This window comes from Protomyctophum parallelum (assembly GCF_964188405.1).
Source record: "Protomyctophum parallelum genome assembly, chromosome: 7".
Classification (NCBI taxonomy): Eukaryota; Metazoa; Chordata; class Actinopteri; order Myctophiformes; family Myctophidae; genus Protomyctophum; species Protomyctophum parallelum.
The window spans coordinates 5,989,710-6,012,027 of NC_139705.1; the positions used below are offsets into that span (position 1 = coordinate 5,989,710).

Here is a 22,318-nt window from a genome sequence, read left to right on the forward strand (position 1 = left end):
TGTCAAGATGTATTTTGTATTTGATATGAAAGCAGCTAATAAAAATAAAATAGTCAGAATACGAGACTAGAATCCTAAAGTGAAATCTGATTGGCTGTGAGCTGGCCAACTCCATTTTGGAAACAGCTGTTCGAAGACGTAACCTTTTTTGTTTCCAGAGAGACATCCCTGCTCTCCAAACACTCCTCGTCGCATATTAATTTAACGTGGACATCTCTTTTGTGACGCTTTATAGTTGCCACTATAGTTTTCCCTTCGACGTTTTGCTCTAGTGTCTGGAAACTTATTGGCGATTCATGTTATTACATTACAAGTGGATAAACAGAGGCGAACGAATCAAGGTTAGTCGCGATCTTTTGTTACAATATTGCAAATGTACACATGTGTTGCAGAACAACATGCGTGTATGTGTGTATACGTGTGGTGTATGTGTGTGGACGTAACAACTGGTGTTTGGTGTTGAAATCCGCAGGGAGCCGCACAGTCACGATTCACGAATCGTTATTTTACCAGTCAGATGTGTTCGGACAATGCCGTTTTCGTTGATAAACTATGAACACATTTCCCCCACGATATAACGTCATTAACGAACCTTTTCGCAATGGTATTATGAAGTATTATGAAATCCATGTCATGTTTTTTTTAAAGCTTCATGTGTGACATGCATTTATTAATTTTGCCCAGCTGTCAGTCATGCATGTCCTTCCACATAAGTGTTAATAGAATGGGCGCGCATATAGACTCGATTTTCATCTTTGCTTTCTATTAGCCACCACCCTACAACCAACACCCGCAATAAACAATCAACTTTATCTCACAGGGATATTGTGTAGGCTATCAATGCAGCATTCCGACTGCTGAATGAAATCATACACAGTAGAATCCTACACTCTTGAGTTACAAATGGATACATCAACATAAGGATATGACTGTCATTCCTGCTTTTCTGGGTAAAGATAGCCTATTTCACTAGTAGGCCTATTTCATGTAAGAGTATGCACTCTGGGTGGGTGGAGAAAGATGGAGAGAGAGGCGCCCCCCACACACACACAATGCCAGTGTTATTGGGTAGGCGCCAACCTGCCTGGCCATGGGCACTGGTGGAAATAAACATTGGCTTCACTCTTCAGTCCCTTTCTTTCTTTCAGTGTGCTTAACAGTGAACACAACAGCATTGTTCATTTCCCCCCAAGCTTAAGACAATGGCTGAAACATATTGTCAATCTAGATGTTGAATTGCATGTTCAATTCATTTCAACACAAATTGTAAAATGTAAATTGGGCCAAAAGATACAGTAGGCCTATATTGGAACCTTAATAACTCCCTCATGGTGAGACATGTCAGTGAGGTATACACAGCAATAGAATGCCTTAAGTTATTTAAAATGTCTGTCTGTGCAACCTGTTGCATTGTAGCAATTGTTGTAGTCAACATATTATGTTGATTATACAACCCTGAACCCTACTTTGAACATGTAGTCAAATTTGGAATTGGAACTATGTTATAGTACGGTATAACGCTATCAGTGCTAATGTAGACCAGTGTTTCTCAGCTTGCTGGTGTGGAGCCAAATATGGGGCCTTGTACATATAGCCTAAGTGCAGTAACTATGTTTTTGGACACAACCCAAAGGTCACATTTTGCCTTTGTGATTTTGGGGTATAAACAATTACCTCAAGAACAGTTAGTGTAATGTCACTTATGCCAATATCTCATGGCTGACCAGTTGTAACACCTTTAACACCAGTTATCCGTGATTTTATTTTCCGTAGTTACTGCATGTTGGCTTTGTAGGGCCAAATTTGATAGTATGATGATAATGTTGTTGTATAACTACCAGTGCTAAGGTAGACCAGTGTCTACTTCTCTCAGCTGGCTGGTGTGGAGCCAAATATTAATTGGATGTTCACAGGCCTACAGTACAGTAGTATAACCTAAATTGGTAAAAATGGCTTGGGGTAAAGTTGTCTCCGAAATTGTTTATAGCAGACAGAAGCTAAAATGACAGACGGCACATACTTGGTTTAGGGTTGTAAAAGCAGTAACTTTTAGGTAAAAGTCATGGTTGAGATTTCTTTGAATAGGAATGTTTTGCTGCGCCCGGGTGGAGCAGTGGTTAAGTCCCTGCCCACCAACACGGACTCGGAGGTTGTGGGTTCGAATCCACGTGGTGCATCGATCCGGCATTGTCAGGCGTCTGTGCGAAACACAATTGGCCCGTGTTCGGAAGAGGGAAGCCGGGCGGGGAGGTGAATTGTCACTGCATGTATTCCTCTGGGCTGGACGTCACCTGTCAGCAGGGACTCGGGGAGTGTTGAGCGGGAGGAGTAGGACGAAGGCTCTATGTCCTTCTGGTGGGGGCTCCTACTCACTGGCAGGTGAGTTAGGAATAGGTTACGACAGCAGTGACAACACAAATGTGTGTGGGGAGGAATTGATTGGCATAAATTGGGGAGAGAAAGTGTCTAAAAATGATTGGCTACTCTAAAATAAAATTAATGTAAAAAAAACAAAAAGAAAGAAATGTCTTGCCTAGAGCATGGTGTGCTATGCATTTTGCGATACTACACTGAAAAGGCCTGTTTAATCAAAATTAGATTAGCTTTCATGGAAAACGCCAGCACGTTGACTTTTGATGAAATTTTGTCTTCTCTGTAGACTGCCAAAAAAAACCCAGCCCTGTATACTAGAACCACATGTCTGTGATGGAGTGTATATAGTGTCCTGATCGATTATCTCTTATATTGTTTCCTTATTCTGTGTCCCTCTTAAATTTTGGGGGGGTGAATAAAATGTTATGTTGTCTGTATGTTGTTAATACAATATAACACTAGAGGTGGTTGTATTTCCCCGCTCTTCTGTTGAGACATTTTAATCCTGTGTCTAGTTGGACATGACCTTCTTTGACACAACACTGTTGACGGTTTGACACGAATATTGACCTGAAGGTCAATAGTTTATTTCTATTATCATCTCGATCCTGTTTATAGTTTCACCCGAATTTTGACCTGAAGGTCAAAAGTGTATTTCTATTATCTCAATCCTGTTTTTGATTTCTACTATGATGTTTTTTGTTCAACAATTTTAGAGATTTGTTGATATACCGCTATATGGACAAAAAACATAATGATTATTATACATTATTTGATTAACCTACAAAAGCAAGATTAAGTTGGTTATTGGTTTCCTAGTCAAATGTCACGTTTGTTGAGTAACATTGTCAAATGGTGTGCTATGCAACAAAGTAGAAAGCTCCATCACCACTTTTACAGTCTCTGTAATAAGTCACTTGAAGAGGGCACTGATCTGATTACAGCTGGTCTTTGGGGGCTATTTACTTGAATTCTATATTATTTGCTCACCTACAACTAGCTGTGAGGGAGACTTGCAGGTAGAAAATGGGTAGAACTTGAATATTTAGGTCATGCGAGGCCAGTTCTCTGCAGTGCTGCGTTAACACTTTCAACAATACCAGTCTCCTCACTTCAACTCGTTCACTAAATGAAAGTCATATCTGCTGCTTGCTGAGAGCTGCCAACAACGACATTATTAGCCTTGAGGACATTATGACTGTTATATCCCTGGCCTGCACTGCCAAGAAATGCAGTGGGGGTTGGTGGTCTGTTGTTTTTGTCATCAGTTCTTTTTTCTTGACAGTCATGTTTGCCATCTAACATCTTCCGCTGTCAAACACAGTCACATTTCCTCTTACTGACATTGCATGATTGGTATTCTAGCAGACACCGAATGTCTTGAATTCGTCATTTAATGATCGCCTGAGCCAGCCTTGACCCTTATATGATAAAGGTGGGTCATTAATACAGTTTGAGCAAAAAAAAGAAGAAAAAAAAAGAGTATTTTCAGAATAAGTTCAAGTCCCTTGGGTGGCTGGCCAGGATAGTGTCCAGAATTAGGCTTGCTTTCTGTCCACAGATATCAGAATACATTTATATGGATTGTTGTTGATGCTACAACCTACAGTAGTCTACTACTGGTTAAACATAAAAAAGTATGTGAACATTCTGTGCCGAGTATATTCTTGTACAGTATTCCTCCCTCTGTAATCATGGGTTTACTTATTTTGTGGGCCGTCCTCAGCTAAAATATATGGGCCTCTTCCTCTACCCACCTCAGGAACTGTAGTGTAAAGGCTGTCAAGTTAACACTCCTGGATCCTACATTTCTCCTGGAGTTTGTATCAAAGTCCCCACATTCACCAGAACACAGGAACTTAAATGTACTACATTTAAAAGCTTCAGGGCATGCACTGCCCTGTGGCAGTGCATCGATGCTAGTAAAGCAAGCCACTGAGCCTGATGAAAGTAGCAAACTCCCAAAATTCACCAGAACACAGGAAATTACATCATCTCTGTTATAAGGTTTCTGGGGTAAGACCCCTACACCCCCCGCGTGGGAGGATCCCCCACCCCCCCAAAATAATATCCTGGTTTCTCACAGTCCGTTGTTGGCAGCCCTGACCCACATTCCTAGCCCTTTATGTAGACTAGAGACTTTGGCTCCACTGTTTTCAGCTCCTAAGGCTGTTTGTTGAGGAAATATTGAGTGCCATTACCCTAACCTTAAGTGACTCTTGTGACTGACGGAAAGGGCTCGTATACCCAAACATTACATATTCAACGAATTGGCCTAGCAAAGGAATTGTCCATGCTTAAAGGAGCATCCCAACGGTCTGGCATAGACTATTGACTACAACTCGCTGACATAAGTCAACCATTTTCCAAAGCATTGCGTAGTTCGTTTGTCAAAAGGGTTTTTGCATATTCAGTTAATTTAGGTGTGGTGTGAAAATCAACCTGCAGAGACTTGAGTGTACCAGGTTTGATGAGGTCAGATCAACATACGGAATGTCAGAACAGGTCAGCTCCATATAGGGTTTAATTTTCGGGCCTGGGTTTGACACTGTGGGTGCTGCGGGCGTGTTCTCTCCTCCTGCGTCATCAGTGCCCATACCCGAGGCGGGGTTGGCGAAATGGCCTTTCTGTGTGCAGTTTGCATGTTCTCCCCGTGTCCCCTAGGGCAGGTTCACTCACAAAAAAACATGCAGTAATCCTGGTCTCTAAACTACCTCCCCCTGGCCAGCCGGGGCGCCTGATGGAGGGGAAAGGAACTGGTTGGAATAACGTGTTCCTTCCATCCGCTACGTCGTCCTCCTCATGCGTGGGATAGAAGGAAGCATGAGGTCAGTCCACTGCCCCCCAGGTTGGCACTTGGCAGAGGAAGCGTATAGTGCCCAGGATTACATTAGATAATTGACACTGGGTGAAAACATGGGTTGCAAAAATCATGAAAACAACAGGTCAGCTCCGTATATGGAGATCTAACGGGTTCTGACATGTATCCATATGTAAGTATAGGACTTACTGTATGAACAAGCAGGCCCCATCTCAGTTCCGTGTATAAAGTGTGATGTTCCTCTTGGAACTATGACTGGTGGCCTTCCGTTGGCATTGTTTCTTTATTGTCAATGTGTGATCTGTTTGTTTGTATATGTTTTCTGTATCCTGATGACTGCTGTGCACAACACAAATTTCCGAAAGGACAAATAAAGTATCTATCTACTAATATTGATGATCAGGGATCTCCATATTTGGGCTTAATCGCGACAGCAGGTCGCAATACTATGATCCCTGATGATGTCATAGTGATGTCAGGAGACTTGGGCACAATATATGGGGGCTTTCCCCATGTATGGAGATTTTGAGACAAAATATGCACGATTCCATAGTTAACTGTGACCTTCGGTCGCAATAATAAGTTATAGTTAAATCCTCATAGTTAAATCCTCATGCTTTATCCAGTTCTCTAATTTGTTCCTACATATTTACATTGGTTCTCAGCAAGGTCAGTAATGGCCTGTCTTTCTAAATTGTGAAAAAGGGGAAAGAATCTTTGTGGTGTTATTCTATCTCATTGTATCCAGTAGTAGTAAGTTATGCATTGGATTGAAAGAATCACTGAGAAGAGTAAATAATGGGTGTACTGTATAATGAACCAGGCTGATTTGAAGCAGCCCATGAGAACTATAGTGAAGCGATCATTGACAGTTTGAATTCATTCATCAGTGATACGCAGAGGAATCTTGCCTACAGTTCAGGCTCAAAACTGTTGATAGTGTATGCTTTTATTAGAATTATTTTCACACAGACCCCTTTTCCACCGGTTGGTTCCCCATGGGAACCGGTTCAGTTCTTTTAGGATTTTAGTCCATGAGCCAGAGCTCCAAAATTGGTGGGAAAACTATACCCTATATTAAATTGTTTATAGGATCAATACAAGTAAATTAATACATGATAACCCTTCCACAGTAGTAGCTTTATCATATTTTCGACTATTTTGCATATTTTCCTACATAATGCCTCATTTGCATATTTTAAAATGTAAAATTTGTAATACAATAAATCATTGTCTTCGTGTAAGTACTCAATTGGGGAAATTTCATGGTGATAATAATCTAATATAGGTATGGTTTTTCCCACTTAATTCATAATTAACGTTTCAATTTTGGAGCTCTGGCTCATGGACTAAAAACCAAAAAGAACTGAACCGGTTCTCATTGGGAACCAACCGGTGGAAAAGGGGCCACAGTGCCATTTATCTATTAATGTAATCCTGGGCACTACACTTCCTCTGCCAACCTGGGGGGGCAGCGGACTGACCTCATGCCTCCTTCTATGCATGAGGAGTCCAAGCTGTTTCTTTTCACCTGACAGGGGGGAATTTCCCTGGCCGGACGTAGCGCGTTCCTTTACCCTCCATCAGGCGCCCCGGCTGGCCAGGGGGAGGTAGTTTTAGAGACCAGGATTACTGCATGTTTTTTGTGAGGGTACCTACCCTAGGGGTCAAACTTCACACAAAGAAGCCTTTCCTTTTGCCAACCCCGCCTCGGGTATGGGCACTGATAGTGATGACTGATGACTACATGGTTGGTTCCACTTTCTAGGACTGTAGCGACCTGCGGTAATTGCCGCTCCCTTCTGAATGTTTGCCATTAGGGAAGGTTACAGTATGTATGTGCTGTTTTGTCCTCTCAACTCAGCAAATCGAATCACATGACGCCCACGTCTTCATGGACTTGTGGGAGAAGAGCGTGATGATACAGTTGAGTGGAATTATTTGGCGAGTGTCAGCCAAAGCGAGGCCGCCTCCGGAATCACTCTCGGTACAGGCACTACAAGCAGTCTGCTCATATACTTTTTTATTATTTAAAATCTACTACTAGGGAACGATGACAAGCTGTGTCGGTGTGATAAGGGAGTAATGGAGTTTATGCCCTGGTAAGTGCAGTGTTCAGTTTTCTCATGGTCCATTTATGCATTCGTTTCTGACTCTGAGAATAAGGGTTCCGTGTTGTGAGCGACCAAATCCCCTATAACAGGTGGTGCAGACTAGATAAGGCTTTGCCAAATAAGTTGTTCTGTTCCAAATTGGGTTATTCTGTTAGCCTAGGAAGACCTTTTGCGTTTCCCCTGAGTTCTTAAAAAAAAAAAAGAAGAATCAAAACAGTGAAGCTTGATGTGTATTGCCTTATATAGCCAGCTCAATAAATAAGCATGCATTCCTTTCCCTCTCCTCTCCTCTCCTCTCCTCTCCTGTCATCGGCTGTCCTGTACGATATTGTCCTCTCCCTAATGCTTCTTCTGGTCAGCCCATGGCTCTTGTTCAGTCTCCATTGTGTGTACAGCCTAGAGAAAGGTGGGTCATAAACAATCCAGTGTATGCAGTGCATATGGTAGATCTCACCATACATCTTTATGGCTTGTCCCTCTGGGAGGCTAGTCGTCAATGAGAGTGGGTGGGTGTGTGTGTGGCTAATCTTGCAAACTGATGGACCTGACCAGCGTCTTGTCGTCATAGGCTGGCATGGCTGAGCCATGCTGTTGGATCATGTGTGGATCTAAATGATTCGATTATCTTTTTCTCTCTCACTGCCATTCATGTTGAAACGGTGTGAAAAAACACTTTACAATATTTTAAAGTTGGGAGTGCCACAGACGTATTGTCTCCTGTGATCAGATCATTGGGTATTATCAAAAATGTAGCGTATTTTGCTGCGCGTCCGAAACACACAGCAAACACGCAGCACGTGCCTCTGTGTCTTTTTGACCCTTTTTATGTGTATACACGTTTTTTTCTCACACCCATGATTACAATGGTTGAGTTTCAAGGATGGCTTGGAGCAGGCTGCGGTCTATTCTCATACATTTAAAGTGTCATGCCAGGCCGTCCATCTCTTACCCACGACAAAGAGCTAAGTCAGAGAGATCTAAAAATACGTTTTAACAGCATAACTGCGGTCATGATGGGATAACAACAATATATGCCCCAAAAACATAAAATACAATCTTTTGTATTTTTATATCCATGGTCCATCTTGATTACTTCCCACAAAACAAACATGTCATGTGTGCTTACATCAAACGGTAAAAGCGAGCGGCATCGATTCGTTCAGCCTTGATTGAGTCGCTCCAGCTGTTACTGGATTGCCTTGCAGATATCCAATTTTGGATGGACACCAATTTCTTTTTCAGTCTCTTCCATCAACTCTCTGAGGTCCGGGCCCCCCCGGTCTCTAATATCCACTCATCAGTCAAGAACCGTTAGTGTGTGACTTTTGATACCACCCCTACTAGTCGGCTCTTTTAGGCACTGCGTAGATGCTTGGCCTCCTTTCTGGCAAGAAAAGGGGTGACCACATCACCTCAGTCTGACCTCGACTGCTTGCGTCATTCCACTGGAGATTTGTGTTTAGTTTAGTTTTGTTTTTAAAGCCCTAAACGGGCAGCCCGCGCACCCATGCACAGTAGGATGGTTAATGTGCTTTAGTAATGCTTCAGTAGTAGGGGGTGGCTTGCTGCTGAGCACCCATGGGCACCCATGTGCCCCATTGACCTCACACCCCAGCCAGAGCCCTGAGGTTGGCTGACCCGTCGAGTTGTGCCCAGAACTAGGCACAAGACCAGAGGTGACCGAGCCTTTGCGGTTGCCGGCCCCAGGCTCTGGAACGCCTTGCCCCTGCACATTTATTCTGGTTTTTTAAATTCTTACTTAACCTTTAAACATTTTCTCTGGCCTTTAACTCTATAGTTGAACGTATAATCGCTGGCCTTTACTGTGTATACTGCTGAAATGTTGTCTTTGTGTTTGTTTCTTTTAATTCTCCGTGTGCCTTTTTTTCAAGTCCCGACTTACAGTACGTCCCAGTAGCTACCCTCGATCAGTCCCATTAGGGAAAAACCAGTGGCACAATCCACTGCTCCAGAACTATACTCTGCCGGTACTGGGCGGGCCGTCCGATGGGTACCGGCCGGGCGGGCGGGCGCGTGGAGGGACTAGGCACTGTGGGTTAACTCCTGGCCGGGCACCTCCTACGCCTCACCAGGTGCACCCAGGACCTGTGCATTGCGCCAGATTCCCAGACACTTCACTCGGGAGTGGTGGATTCCGCAGGTACATGAGTCAGTGTAACATACTAACCAATTTTTAACCAATAATATCATGACATCCACCAGTTGTTGTTAGAGATGTTCATGCAAGACAAGTTACTGAGATGATCATTTAAAAAAAAAAAAGATCCTACATATTTTTTCTGTACCAGCTTTTCATTTCACTGTGAGGAAGTAAATCAATCTTCTACACAGAGCTATATGATTCATCCTGCTATACTACTTTGTGCACTGCTACTGTGACATCCAGACAGGTCATGGTATTCATCATGCCCCAAAACCAGTGCTCATAGCTGGATAAAAGACGTTCATCTGCACAGTGTCTGGAGGTTGGTTGATCCTTGCGTTTCACCCCATCACTGTGATTGGCTGAGACGCACACAGCTCCTGTTTCACTACGTCGTAAAAGTGGCTTGAGAGGCCATCTGGTAATCGGAAAGTATTCGGTTTGCAGTTAAACGCAGAGGACAGATTTCATTAATACAAATGTACAGTGACACGTACCCCCCAAAACGACTAAAGGGGACACAATTATTATAATCTAATAATTATAGGCCTATCAAGAGTGGTTTGTCACTTGGTACAATCAGCAATATGATGGTGTGGCATGTTCTGCAAGACTTTTGGTAACGGCAGCAATGCATTTGTATGCCAAGATAACTAAGAACCATAAGGATTGTAAATCTGTGCCCCAACCTATCTTGACATGACTGTATAAATGTGATCTGACATGCACAAGAGAATAACTGTTTGGAGATTTTGCGATGGCAAACATTCATCTTTAGGCTGATTGTCTTTTTAAGCAAAGGATGCAGGTGTAATATTTAACTTCCCATTTGTGTGGCAGTATATTTATACAAGGAGAAATGATAAAAGGGGATACATTTGTTTTCAGAACATTGCCTCTGCCAGATATCCAATCTAGGCTACGTTGTTTTTGGAGTTGAGACGGCAGGGACCTTTTTTTAGTTCTTCAACCGAACGTGATCACCATCTCATTATGGAGTCCAGTCGAGAGACATCTGCTCCGGAGTCCTGACTCAGCTGTGAATGTTGTGTGGTCAATGATTCTCCACCCCCCCGTGTGTGTGTGTGTGTGTGTGTGTGTGTGTGTGTGTGGCACACAAGGGGATTCCCTATAGCCTGGGGCTGGGCTCAGCATGTTTCTCCAGCAGAGTCATTTCGTAACGGACGGGGCTCAACCCGCTTTATCCTAAAAGCAGAGGCTTACAGATCTTTTGTGTGCAGAGAGACCCAAAACAGTATTCAACACAGCATGTATTCATAATTCTGCTGCCTTTAGGGAGTAGTGATCTGATGACTGGACTGGATATTGTCGTCTGTCTTCACATTGCGTGACGGGGAAAAGCGATGTCATGATGCATTAGTTTTCACACCACATGCGCTGGTGTTGATTGGTCCGTCTGTTGCCAAGTGAAAGGGTCTAACAAAAGGGAACAGGATTCTTTTTGCTGTAGTGTTTGCATCTACATTGGTATAGTAATATTCTATTATATATGTATTATTTTACACTGTTTAATAAGGTTTAGTCAATTAAACATTAAACTAAGAATGAGTATTAGTATACTGTATTTGTATTAGTCAACTTACAATCAATGATTAAGGGTCACAATATATGTCATCTTATTTTTATTTATAAAAAAGAAGAAATTGGGGAATTTCCAAAATCAAGACGACGAATAATTCCTCCCCCATTTATTTAAACTACATCTTACTTCCAGACATAAAGTAAATCTTCAGCTTTTAGATAAGCTATTTTAGCTATTTCCCGTTAGACTAAGTATACCAGTAAGACGCCAAGAGGGCGATTATAATATGGCTTTATAGTGTTTGACCATGAACTGCAGGTGCACCAGGATCAGTTTGATGGGTTTCCGATATGGCACCACCACATAATGGCACGTCGGCCATGAGGCGTAAAAAGGAATTCCATATTGACCACCGAGAGGCTCTGAGTTGTGAAGTGGATAGTCACTACTCGGCCTCAGCCTACTTCTCCGTGTGGCTGCTAAAGATTGTCTTAGCAATCCTTGCCCCAAGAAGAAGATATTTTGTTTTATTCATCGGTACACGCTTCTACTCTGTAGTTGATGCTAATGGCCTCGGTCAGGCTTCTTATCTCTTGCTCCTCTTGCTGATTTGATAAGCCTTTGGGCAATAGGAGCTCACTTGCTTGATGGATAATTAGGATGGCAATTACATGTGAGTGGCACTACTGTTCATTCTCAGTATTCTCTCGACTGGGTTGAAAAGAATAGAAGAGGTTTCTTTTGAGAGGAGAGTTGGCCTGAGATCTGTCGTGCGATGCAAAAGGTCTGTAGCAGCCTGAGAGGGAGATGGTGAATCTTTCTAAATTAAACCTGACAAAGATGCCTGTGTGCACCTCCTACACATCAGGCGAATGTTTCACGGCACCGGCGCAAACGACCCGTTGAGTCGTGACTGCAAGCTAGCCGCTTCGCAAGTTCCCCTGCCTCACTCCCCCAGGAAATGATATAGGCCCTTACAGGCGGCATGGGCCTCATAAAAAGGGGAAGGATATGTGGGGCAAATATATACACTGGGCACTGAATGGACAGGGGTTTATTTATTTATGAAAGGAAGGTGCTTCGGTGGAACAACAATGCTAATCTTGTGGAGGAAACACAACTCCCTTGTGTTTGAAGTGGGCTGGCAGTCCTGCAAGCAGCTGCTGACATCATGTGAATAGACAGTGTCCAGACCGTGGTCTGACTGGGAAGGTTGAGAGGCAGGGGAAAAGTCAGGGGAGGAGGGGGGGGGGGGGGTATGGTGAGAGCACGGTGCCGCGCTGCTCTCAGTGTGCAACACTTGTCTTTGGAGGGTCTAAATGGACGTTCGTCTGTACAACGCAGTCGGGGACCTGCGAGGCTGTCGTCGGTCTTCCGGGCATTCAGTGGTGGATGATTCAAGTGTGAATATTTTGGTAAGCCTGCACTCTTTCTTCACTCATTTCCTCTTTGTGTGAAAAACCACCATTTCTAAATTTATTTTAAATGCAAAACATTGTATGCTGAAGTATCAAGCAAAGGTGTTGTTTGACCACAGTGCCAGATGTTCTAGAAATGTGATCATGGTTTGTACACATGGTTAGGTTATACACAGCCTTATGTGCAATTTGTTGTAAAACTATATTTTTGGGGGATTATTTTGGTGTTTCAAATTGTGGGGAAACCTCAGGATGAGAGCACTCAACAAGAACCCTGGATTGAAACATTTTGACCTGAGATCAGATTCTAAAAATGTCTTCTACATCCTGACAGTTTTATGAAAAAGCTGTTTCCATGTCAGTCGTTCTTCGATTTTTCAAAAATAGCAGACCTACAAGCTCATAGCGCGCCACTCGGTGGCACGCTATGAGCTTGTAGATCTGCTATTTTTCAATAGCTAAAGCACAACATAATGCTAACACCAAAAGGGGTTCCCGCCCCAAAATGAGTTAAAACCCCAACGGACTAGTGTGTTGCTAAGAGAAACGGATGAGGCCTATTCACGGGAAGGCTTTTTGCCTTGTCAACAAATGATGTGAAATTAGTTGACTGACTTTTTAATTGCCGGTAAGAAGATGGCACTAATGGACTTCGAAATCAGCAAGGAGTTGAAGGAGGTCAATCTTAGTGTGGGTTGTTGCAGATAATGTGAGTTTATTACGCACAAATCGGGCTTAAAAGGCTCAGGGAGGGGACGGGAGTGTGCTTGTCTCCCTAATGGGCCCGGTGAAAGTGGCAGTGCTGCTGAGTCATATTCCCTCCGTCAGGCTGTTGTGCCTAATTTCACAAGGCCAAAAGCTCTCCTGTTACATGTCGCCTCGGCCCACCTGACCACCACTCACTCATACATACTGTACAGACAACTGTACAATGCTCATCCTCCATGCCATTGGTCTAATTCACCTTCGATTACCTTCACAGTGGGATTATGTACAGTAGTTACAGTGTGTTATTTGTGGGGATGGGCAATTCATCGGTCAACGCATCGATATCGGCTGATATTGGCTTATTTTATAATGTTGACAAATAAATAAAGCCTGAAAAATGCTTTTGTGATGATGAAGGCTACAAATTATATCGGTGTTTTCTGGGGAAGCTTTCAAAAGAGTCAACAAGTTTGCAACATTTTTAAATATATATACTACATTTTAGCTGTTTATGGTGGGATATGGGCCAACATTCCAATAACGGTGCATACCTTTTTCCAGAATGGCCAAAATTATTATAATTCTTTAATGAGGAATGAGATCATATCGACATTGGTTATATCGGTTATTTCATTATATTGTATATCGATATCGGCCAAAAAGTCTACCTGGTAAATGCCTAGTTATTTGAAGATTTGAACAGCTGCTTTATTGAGAACAGGGAAATTGCCTGGAATTAAAATTCCATGAAATAATGAAGTGGTGTTTTCCCAAGTAAAGTGGATCCCCTGCATTGCAAACAGTCAGCGCATACAGTATAGTGCCAGAGGGAGGAGCGAGAAACCAGGCAAGGGGGAAACGAGAGAATGAGAAGTAAGGCTAAACTTCAGTTCAACCCACCACCCGAACTGCAGTGATTGAATTGTTATTGTCTGGAGTGAAAATGCACACCTGTGACATTTATATCCTCTGATAGTGTTTACTGCTGCAGCTGTGTCGGGTTTCCTTCCCTACACACCCTGGCCTTTTCACATAAAGACACCCTTCTCTTATTATCTGGGACATTAGGGAAGGAAGCATATCGTAATTTATCGTGACGCCATTATTATATGCTACTATTTCAGTCGGCAACTTGTGATTGACTTAAGGCATGTTCTTGCAATGGAACAAATCTCTTAAAAAGGATCCCTGGCTAATATGACAAATATGCCTTAAAACCATATACTTGCCCTCTTAAAAAAAAAAAGAAAAGAAAAAAAGAAATCATAAATATAGAATCTTTCACTCAATAGGAATGGCTCCTGTTGCAAGTTGATGTCATGTTTTAAGGCATATGATGTGTCTTATTAGCCAGGGATCCTTTTAAAGAGAAAATGTCTACCAGTAGAACTGGATGATACAGTTATTGTAATATTTTGATGAAGGTTAAAGAAATCATCTTCTTCTACTGGTCTTTTACTGGTCTTAAAGGCAGTATTACGTTAAAGTGGTAGTTTTTTTTTTTAATATATTAGGTTGTTCAAGTGAAGTGAAATGAATGGTTGCCTCTATACCCGTTTGTGTCATCATATGCACATTATTGATCGTTTCTCAAAATGTCCTTGTGAACACAGTCGTATCCCAAATCAGAGACGTGCTGGACAACTCCCGAACTCCCGAACGGCCAGTCCAGTCAAGGCCGGTCTGGGCCAGCCGCTTATTTATTTATTTTAAATCATGTTTAATTTTAAAAAAAAGTCCCCGTTGTGTAAAACAATGCAGCACTGTCTTCTGTGGCAGGTATAAACATGACATCCATGGACAATGGTTTTAGGTCACTGTAGGACCTAAAGTGACCTAAAATGCACTCGCACTTCGTCTGTGTTTCGTTTCGCCAAAGGCCGCGCGCCGTCAGTTCGGAAGAATAGGCCTAAGAACCCTATGATCCTCTGGTTCCATGTTCCCCGCACCTTAGGGTTAAGGCATAGAGTATTAAAACCAAATTTTGGTGCCCAAATGCGGAAGTGCAACCGAGCGCTCAATGTTAAAGCCCAGCTGCACGGGGTTTCTTCGTCATGAATCCACGGGTCCGCCTGCAGCCCTTCCTCTTACCACTAGGGCCCAGTGCTTCAACGTTGGAGCGCCTCACTTGGGCCCCTTGGGTTAAGGTGGTTGCAAAGTGCACACTGGTGTTTTTTTTTCCCCCTGCGTTTTGCGTATCCAAAAGTAGTAGCCGGGCTATCACTAGCTGTCAGGCTGTCGCCAAGACCCCACTAGACGTTGTACAGAAGAAATATTCAGCTGCAGTATGCAAACATGATTGACAAAGTGAGGTTGATATTTTTTATATTCAGCTGCAGTATGCAAACATGATTGACAAAGTGAGGTTGATATTTTTTTGCAGAAAAAAACCCAGTGTGCAAACACCTTTTTACGGTTGTAAGCGGGGAAATGGAACCAGAATAGCATGGATACGCTCCTGGCCCTATACAATACTCTGGTTGAAGGGAAAAGGTTATTCATTGCTTTTCCACTCAACAATAAATAAATGTCCCCACACAATTTGACCAGTTGTTTGACAGAAGATACGTGTCGCTCTCTCTCCATGTCACGTTACATCTTCATACAGGCTATGCATTGTATAAAGTTATCAGCGGCTCAACGGCAACTGAAACAACCTGCTCGTGTGTGCTATAGTGCAACACAAACCGTTCTGCTGAGCTTTGCTCATACAGGGATTGACATCACATGGTTTTAGCAAGTGGCATCGTTAAACCCTTCCCTCCGCAGCCGAGACCAGGTAGAAGAGTGCATTCAGGCAAGAGTCTAGGCCGTAAAAAAACACATGGTGAAGACTAGCGAGGATTACTTAACGGTACACCATCATCATTATCATCATCCCTCCATGGAAACCTGTTAATGATCTCATGGTAGGATCTGATCCACTTGCACGGGCAAGGAAACTAATTAACCCGTTCTGACCCGAGATCAGATTCTAAAAAATGTCTTCTACATCCTGACAGTTTTCATTCTGACCTGAGATCAGATTCTAAAAAAATGTCTTGTACATCCTGACAGTTTTCTGAAAAAGCTGTTTCTACGTCAGTGGTTCTTTGATTTTTCAAAAACAGCAGACCTACGAGCTCGTATGAGCTTGTAGATCTGCTATTTTTCAATAGCTGAAGCATGACATGGCGCCGACGCCAAAAGGGGTTCCCGCGCAAAATGGGTTAAACGGGAGAATGGCAATTAGATAAAGCTCCCATAAGCATAAGCAACATAACAACTGGGCCACTGGTATGGAGCAAGTGGAGCATAATATGGCACACTGTGTCCGCTGAAGTAGACCGGGCTGTGCTAATACAATTGACATTTGAGGCATTTGGCAGACGCTCCTAATCCGGAGCGATTTACCTTAAGCAAGAACAAAAAGGCATGGGAATACATATCGCATATAAAATGCATTTATCATGAAACATGCGTAAGCTAAGAACGTAACTAGAACATATCTATATAATGAGACTATATACATATAAACTATACTATGCTATACATATGTACTATGGAGTGCTATGACTACGTACAATGCAATTATTGTGCTGTCTACATGGCGTGCTACAAGTCTGTTTCAAATGCTATCTAAGTCTAAAAAGTGCAGGGGCTGGGGTAAGTGCTATGGGCCATGATGGAGTCTGAAAAGGTGGGTTTTTCAGACTACGGCGGAAGATTGCTATGTGCTGCTGTTAGTCTCGAGGTGGAAACAGAAACTTGGTCCATGGAGTATAGTTGAGACAGGCTGGCAGTAGGAGAAGGTTTTACTTGTTTGAGCATGGCTCTGATGTGGACATTGGAAACTGTAGGCCTATTTATATGATGGTTCTTGAGACTGGCCTAGTTACATTTGTCTAATGTTTATTTATTTAATTGTCTTTTTTTCTTCTTTTTGGTACTGTACAGTTTGCCTACCACAGTGACTTGGCTTACTAAATGGGCAGTGTACTAGTGATCTACAAAGATCACACGGATCACATCAGAGTTAGGGCCGATTCATACTCCTATTTTACCGCTGTTTCGGCGCTGTAGTGCCGAAATGATTTTGGCTCATCAGAAACTTTCAGTAGCACCGAAGAGCCGACTTTAGGACGGTACCCGCCCCCCCCGAACCTCAAATGACGACACATTGTAGGCTCTACAGCGCCGAACCAACTTTTATTCGGCTCTAAATTAGGAGTATGAATCGGCCCTTAGGGTTCGGGAATACTACAGTTCAATGCTTGCTTTGTGACAACGCAAAGGCAGTGCTTTTACCTTGAGATGCTTAAAAGGCTGTATGCTGGCCAATAACTTTTTCATATTCTCCAACGGTTACTGTACAGCTGCATTGCCTATTAAACCCTCCCTATCAGTGAATGACCCTGGGCACTTCCTCTTCAGCATGGTGTGCACAAACATAACAAAGAGAGAGAGAGAGGGAAAACAATCGAGGGATCTTTGTGGTTCATGTCATGATAACCTTTAGCTTTATGATGGAATGGAAGCATAGTGTTTGGGAACCGACTGGCCCTGGGTCACTGTGTCATTTTTGCAACAACATCTGCCAGCTCTGTCTGAACCCCTTTTGGTGTTTTAAGCATTGTTATACTTTAGCTATTGAAAAATAGCAGATCTACAAGCTCATAGCGCTGCACTGAGTGCCGCGCTATGAACTTGTAGGTCTGCTATTTTTGAAAAATCGTGAAAATGTGCCCCAAATCTTTGAATATATATTATTACAGAATGAACATTTTAACTCAAATCTTTGCTTCTGGGGAGGTCCCTGGAACAACATATTTTCAGAGGGTGGGGGGGTGCCACTAATACAGAAGCATAAGGTTTTTCAGAAAACGGATTTTGAAGACATTTTTTTAATTTCGACGTCGGGCCTAAATGGGTTTAATTCCTCCTGCCTCTCGATTACAGTATCACAGTGATTATCACCCTGTGAGGTGATAATCACCCGGGACCACTGGTAGGCCGAGGATATTTCAATTGTGCTCCCAAATAATATTTCTGATATAGATCATATTCAAATTTAAAGAATGAATGTAAAAGATAAAGATTTTTTTTTAAACACTGAAAGATTTGTTTTCATTGTTAAATACCGATAAATAGGAACTTAACTGAGCTAGGGATGGGAATTAGTCATTCATTGATTAACCAGGTTAGTTGATAACCTGTTAGGCGATACATCTGAGAATAACCTAAAAATCGACACTTTGCTGATATACAGAAAGAATACAAAAGGCATATTATATTCCTTAATCAAATATTGATTTGACCATTTGCGATACAGGGCCAGGCAATGGCATCTTTGTATGAGGAATAAAATTAAATAAAGTGCGAGTCTGTCACGTCGCATGCAAAAGCAGAGATGTTTCTGTGCTACCAAGGTGGGGGATATTTTTGAGTGGCGCGACCACTCCAAGGAACGGCAATGTCCGTGATAATGTGTTGGTTCACCTATGTATGTGTTCATGAGCGCCAGTATGACTGACTACCAGTAGGGGCGCTGTTGTGCCAGAAACAGAGAGAGAGATAGTATTAGTGCTGTACTGTTGCCTGCTAATGAGAGAGAGAGAGATAGAGAGAGGGGGAGGGGAGTTGCACCACTCGGTTCACACGGGTGTGATTTTTTTTTTTTACCGGACCACATGTGCGTTCCTCGGCCGTATGCATGCTCAGACGGCACAGAAAACCACCTAATAATAATAATAATAATAATAAAACTTTATTTGTATAGCACCTTTCATGACATGAAATGCAGCTCAAAGTGCTTTACAGAACAATGGAGAATAAAAGAAAAGCAAGGCAACGACATTAAAAAACAAGCAGTAATGCAGTACAGTGAGGACATGAAAAAAAAAAAAAAAAAGATCAATTAAAGGCAATGTTGTAGAAGTGGGTCTTGAGCTGAGCTTTAAAAATGTCTACAGAGGCTGCCTGACGAAGGTACAGTGGGAGCTTGTTCCTTGCCGACGGCATGGAACGCCTAATGATGGAACCGCAGAATTCTAAGTTGTCAACTGTTAACTTAAAAGTTGAATTGATACATTTCTTAACGGTGCTTAATCTACTAACATCCCTGAATGGAACACAATCAATTGCTTGATCGTTAAAATAAACATGCTCTGAAAATGCATCCGACCACTTAACAATTGGGGCCCCATGGTCCAGACGAGGTCGAGAACCACCGCTCTTATCACTTTCCTTCTCTCCTATATCGTTTCCTTCGAGGTCAAGTTGAGGGTCAGGTTGAGCTGTGTTCCCCATTGTTTATCAGCGGATGTATTTTGTTTCGCTTAAATGGATGTTAGATGCCGTTATCGTGCTGCACAGATGTGTTCAATTGAATTAACAGTCCAAATGTTAATGTTCCGAAACTGTGCCGGGAGATCTCATTGGCTGCAAAAAGACTGTCATTTTCATGTATGTTTCTCCAGTCCTTTCACTCGTTTCTTCGTGAACTTTTCTTCCTCCTTGTAATGTAATGTCTTTTTTGTTTGCCTCATCTTATTTAGTTTCTTAAATCGCTTTGTCTTCTTTTCTGGAACAGCTTTTTTGTTCTTTTTGCACTTCCTCTTTTCTCAGAGGAACCACCAGCTGTATAGTCTTCACACTGTAAAATCCTGAGTGTTCATGTAACACAAATGGTGACTTTACACAGGCCGTTTGGTTCCATTTGTACACTCTTCAGAGTCAAACGAACACTCCGGACTTGACTGTGTAGTAGTGTTTGCTGTTTGGCAGGATCCATGACCCAGTTAAATATGGGACTGAGAAACAGGAAGAAGAGGAGGACTGAATAGCTAAATGGGAGCTCGATGTGCTCGTCGCTGGGGCTCCCTCTGGCTTCCCTCCTCTGCTAGCCCTTTGAGAGGTTTAAAGCCACTTCGCCGCGGCTCTCTTTATTGACCAGTCCCACCTCCTCACCGAGCCCCCTTTGCACTGCAAAGTTGTGACGGACCCGACCAGTTGAGGGAAGAGACAGTAGTATGTCAGTCAAAGTAGTTTTGGAGCAGCTTTTTTTTGTGTTTTTCCTGTTGTAATTAGGACAGCCAATTAGCACAGATGTCAGCATGGGGCCATTAGTCCCCGCAGTAGAAATAGAAATGGTAATTGCGAGTCGACCAGCCACAGTATAGCTGTTCCTTTTCTTTTTTTTTCATTAATTCACTCTGTCAACAGTGGGCTCCTGAGGTGCTGAAGTGGCACACTATGTGTGTGCGTTTCACGTTCAGCTGCTGACCTGAGATCAGATTTTAAAAAATCGTCGTTCTTCGATTTTTTCAAAAATAGCAGACCTACAAGCTCATAGCGCGCCACTCGGTGGCGCGCTATGAGCTTGTAGATCTGCTATTTTTCAATAGCTAAAGCATAACATAATGCTAACACCAAAATGGGTTAAAGGTAGGGCGACAGGTGATGGACAACTTCAGTTGTCTACTAGTCCATATAATCAACATAAATACTTTTATCTAATGGAATTTACTTAATTGAGAAGTTCTGAAAAGGTGACATGGAAATGCACAATCACTTGTATATGACATTCGTGTACCTAATTTGCTCATTTCGGCCTGTGAATGTCGACTGTAAATATCTATAGCATTTAAAACCGGGTGTTCACAATTCCGATATTAAGCCTTTCAAACTGTGAAATCAAATGAATGTTGTTGATGTCCAAAGCCATGTTGTTGTTCACACAGAGCTGGGGGCGCATTGGGGTGAACTTTTTCCACTGGAGTTTGGGAAATATGGGTCTGGGTGGGGCGGATCTAGAAATCTTTAATTTATAAAACATTTATTTATGAGAATGCCAATTTATCTATTTGAGCCTAGATTTATGTTTTGTGTTTAACCCATTCTGACCGGGCACCCATTTTGGTGTCAGCATCATGTTATGCTTTAGCTATTGAAAAATAGCAGATCTACAAGCTCATATCGCGCCACCGAGTGGCGCGATACGAGCTTGTAGGTCTGCTATTTTTTGAAAAATCAAAGAACGACTGACATTTTTTAGAATCTGATCTCAGGTCAGAATGGGTTCATCAGACCAGTGTGTGTCCGGTGGAAACCTCGTATGAATCTGATCTCAGGTCAGAATGGGTTAAGATGATCTGTTGTCCTGTCTTGACTCTTGAACTGATTTATGCGCTGTCATACGATGGTGTGACAATGTGTTGTGAGCTTGTAGAAATGAGGCATACTGTAGTGTATACTGTAGCAGCTGTGTTCAGTACCAGTAGCCTCTGCTTCATATATATAACTTTTATCACGCCGTGTTGATTCCTCCAAAACGGTGATGATACACTGAGCCCATTGGCCATTGTAGGCCAAGCCCAGATTATTTTATGAACGTTTCTTTTTGTAAACGCCTCCCCTCCTCCTCCTCCTCCTCCTCCTCCTCTGGCAGGTGTAATGAGAGCGCTGGTCATGGACAGATGATGGACGTCGAGACGACCACATACTCGGACTTCATCAACTGTGACCGCACGGGACGCAGGAACGCCGTGCCCGACATCGTAGGGGAGCAGGCCGTGACGGCCGGCAGCACCAGTGAACTGGCCAAAGACATGGCAGAGATGGACCTCAAAGCCGCAGGTGGGCATTTTTTCACACCGACAAACGAAGGGGGGGGGGGGGGGGGGGGGGGGGGAGGTCAGGGCTCCTTCAGGGGTTAAGTGTCTTGCTCAGGGACACTTTGACACACGTAGCCTGAGCAAGGTGACGGTTGAACCGATGACCTTAAGATTCCCAGACGGCGTGAGCCACTCAGTTGACCGTGAGGCTTTTACAGTGTACGTGTGTACTGCACACATGCTGAGCGTGAACAGATCACAGCAGGGTATATACTGCAGCACAGCAATACAGATGACTATAAATGGGTTGTTTTTATTAATCGTAATCGCGACGGCACTCGTTAATAGTCCTGGCTTCCTCTGCTGGGCTTTGTCACCCAGTACATCTTCTTCTGTAGTTCTCTTTTGTTTTAGAGTTTGGAAGAGAAGTACAGTAAGCGTACAGTAAGCGTTTCCCATCATGCTCATTGAGTCGAATTTGACTCTTCTGCTTTTTCTTGATTTTAAAACCAGTTTCCCAAAAACATACAATACAATAAATCTACTTAATAAGAAAAAAATGTTTCGGTGGTCTCATGTTGTG

At 42.9% G+C, this 22,318-nt stretch overlaps 1 protein-coding gene across 2 annotated transcripts in view; it reads left to right on the forward strand.

Annotated features, from left to right (window-relative positions):
- The first annotated feature begins 123 nt into the window (after positions 1 to 123).
- pkig (protein kinase (cAMP-dependent, catalytic) inhibitor gamma) overlaps positions 124 to 22,318 on the forward strand; it is a 23,752-nt gene continuing 1,557 nt past the window's right edge. The window contains exons 1-2 of one of the 2 annotated variants that reach the window (XM_083770206.1): positions 124 to 341; positions 21,570 to 21,757. In XM_083770206.1, coding sequence (XP_083626332.1) covers positions 21,598 to 21,757 — 160 coding nt within the window. In that variant the 5' untranslated portion in view covers positions 124 to 341; positions 21,570 to 21,597. Of the gene's footprint in view, positions 342 to 12,282; positions 12,431 to 21,569; positions 21,758 to 22,318 lie in introns of those variants that run through there. The other variant, XM_083770207.1, reaches the window with a different exon arrangement.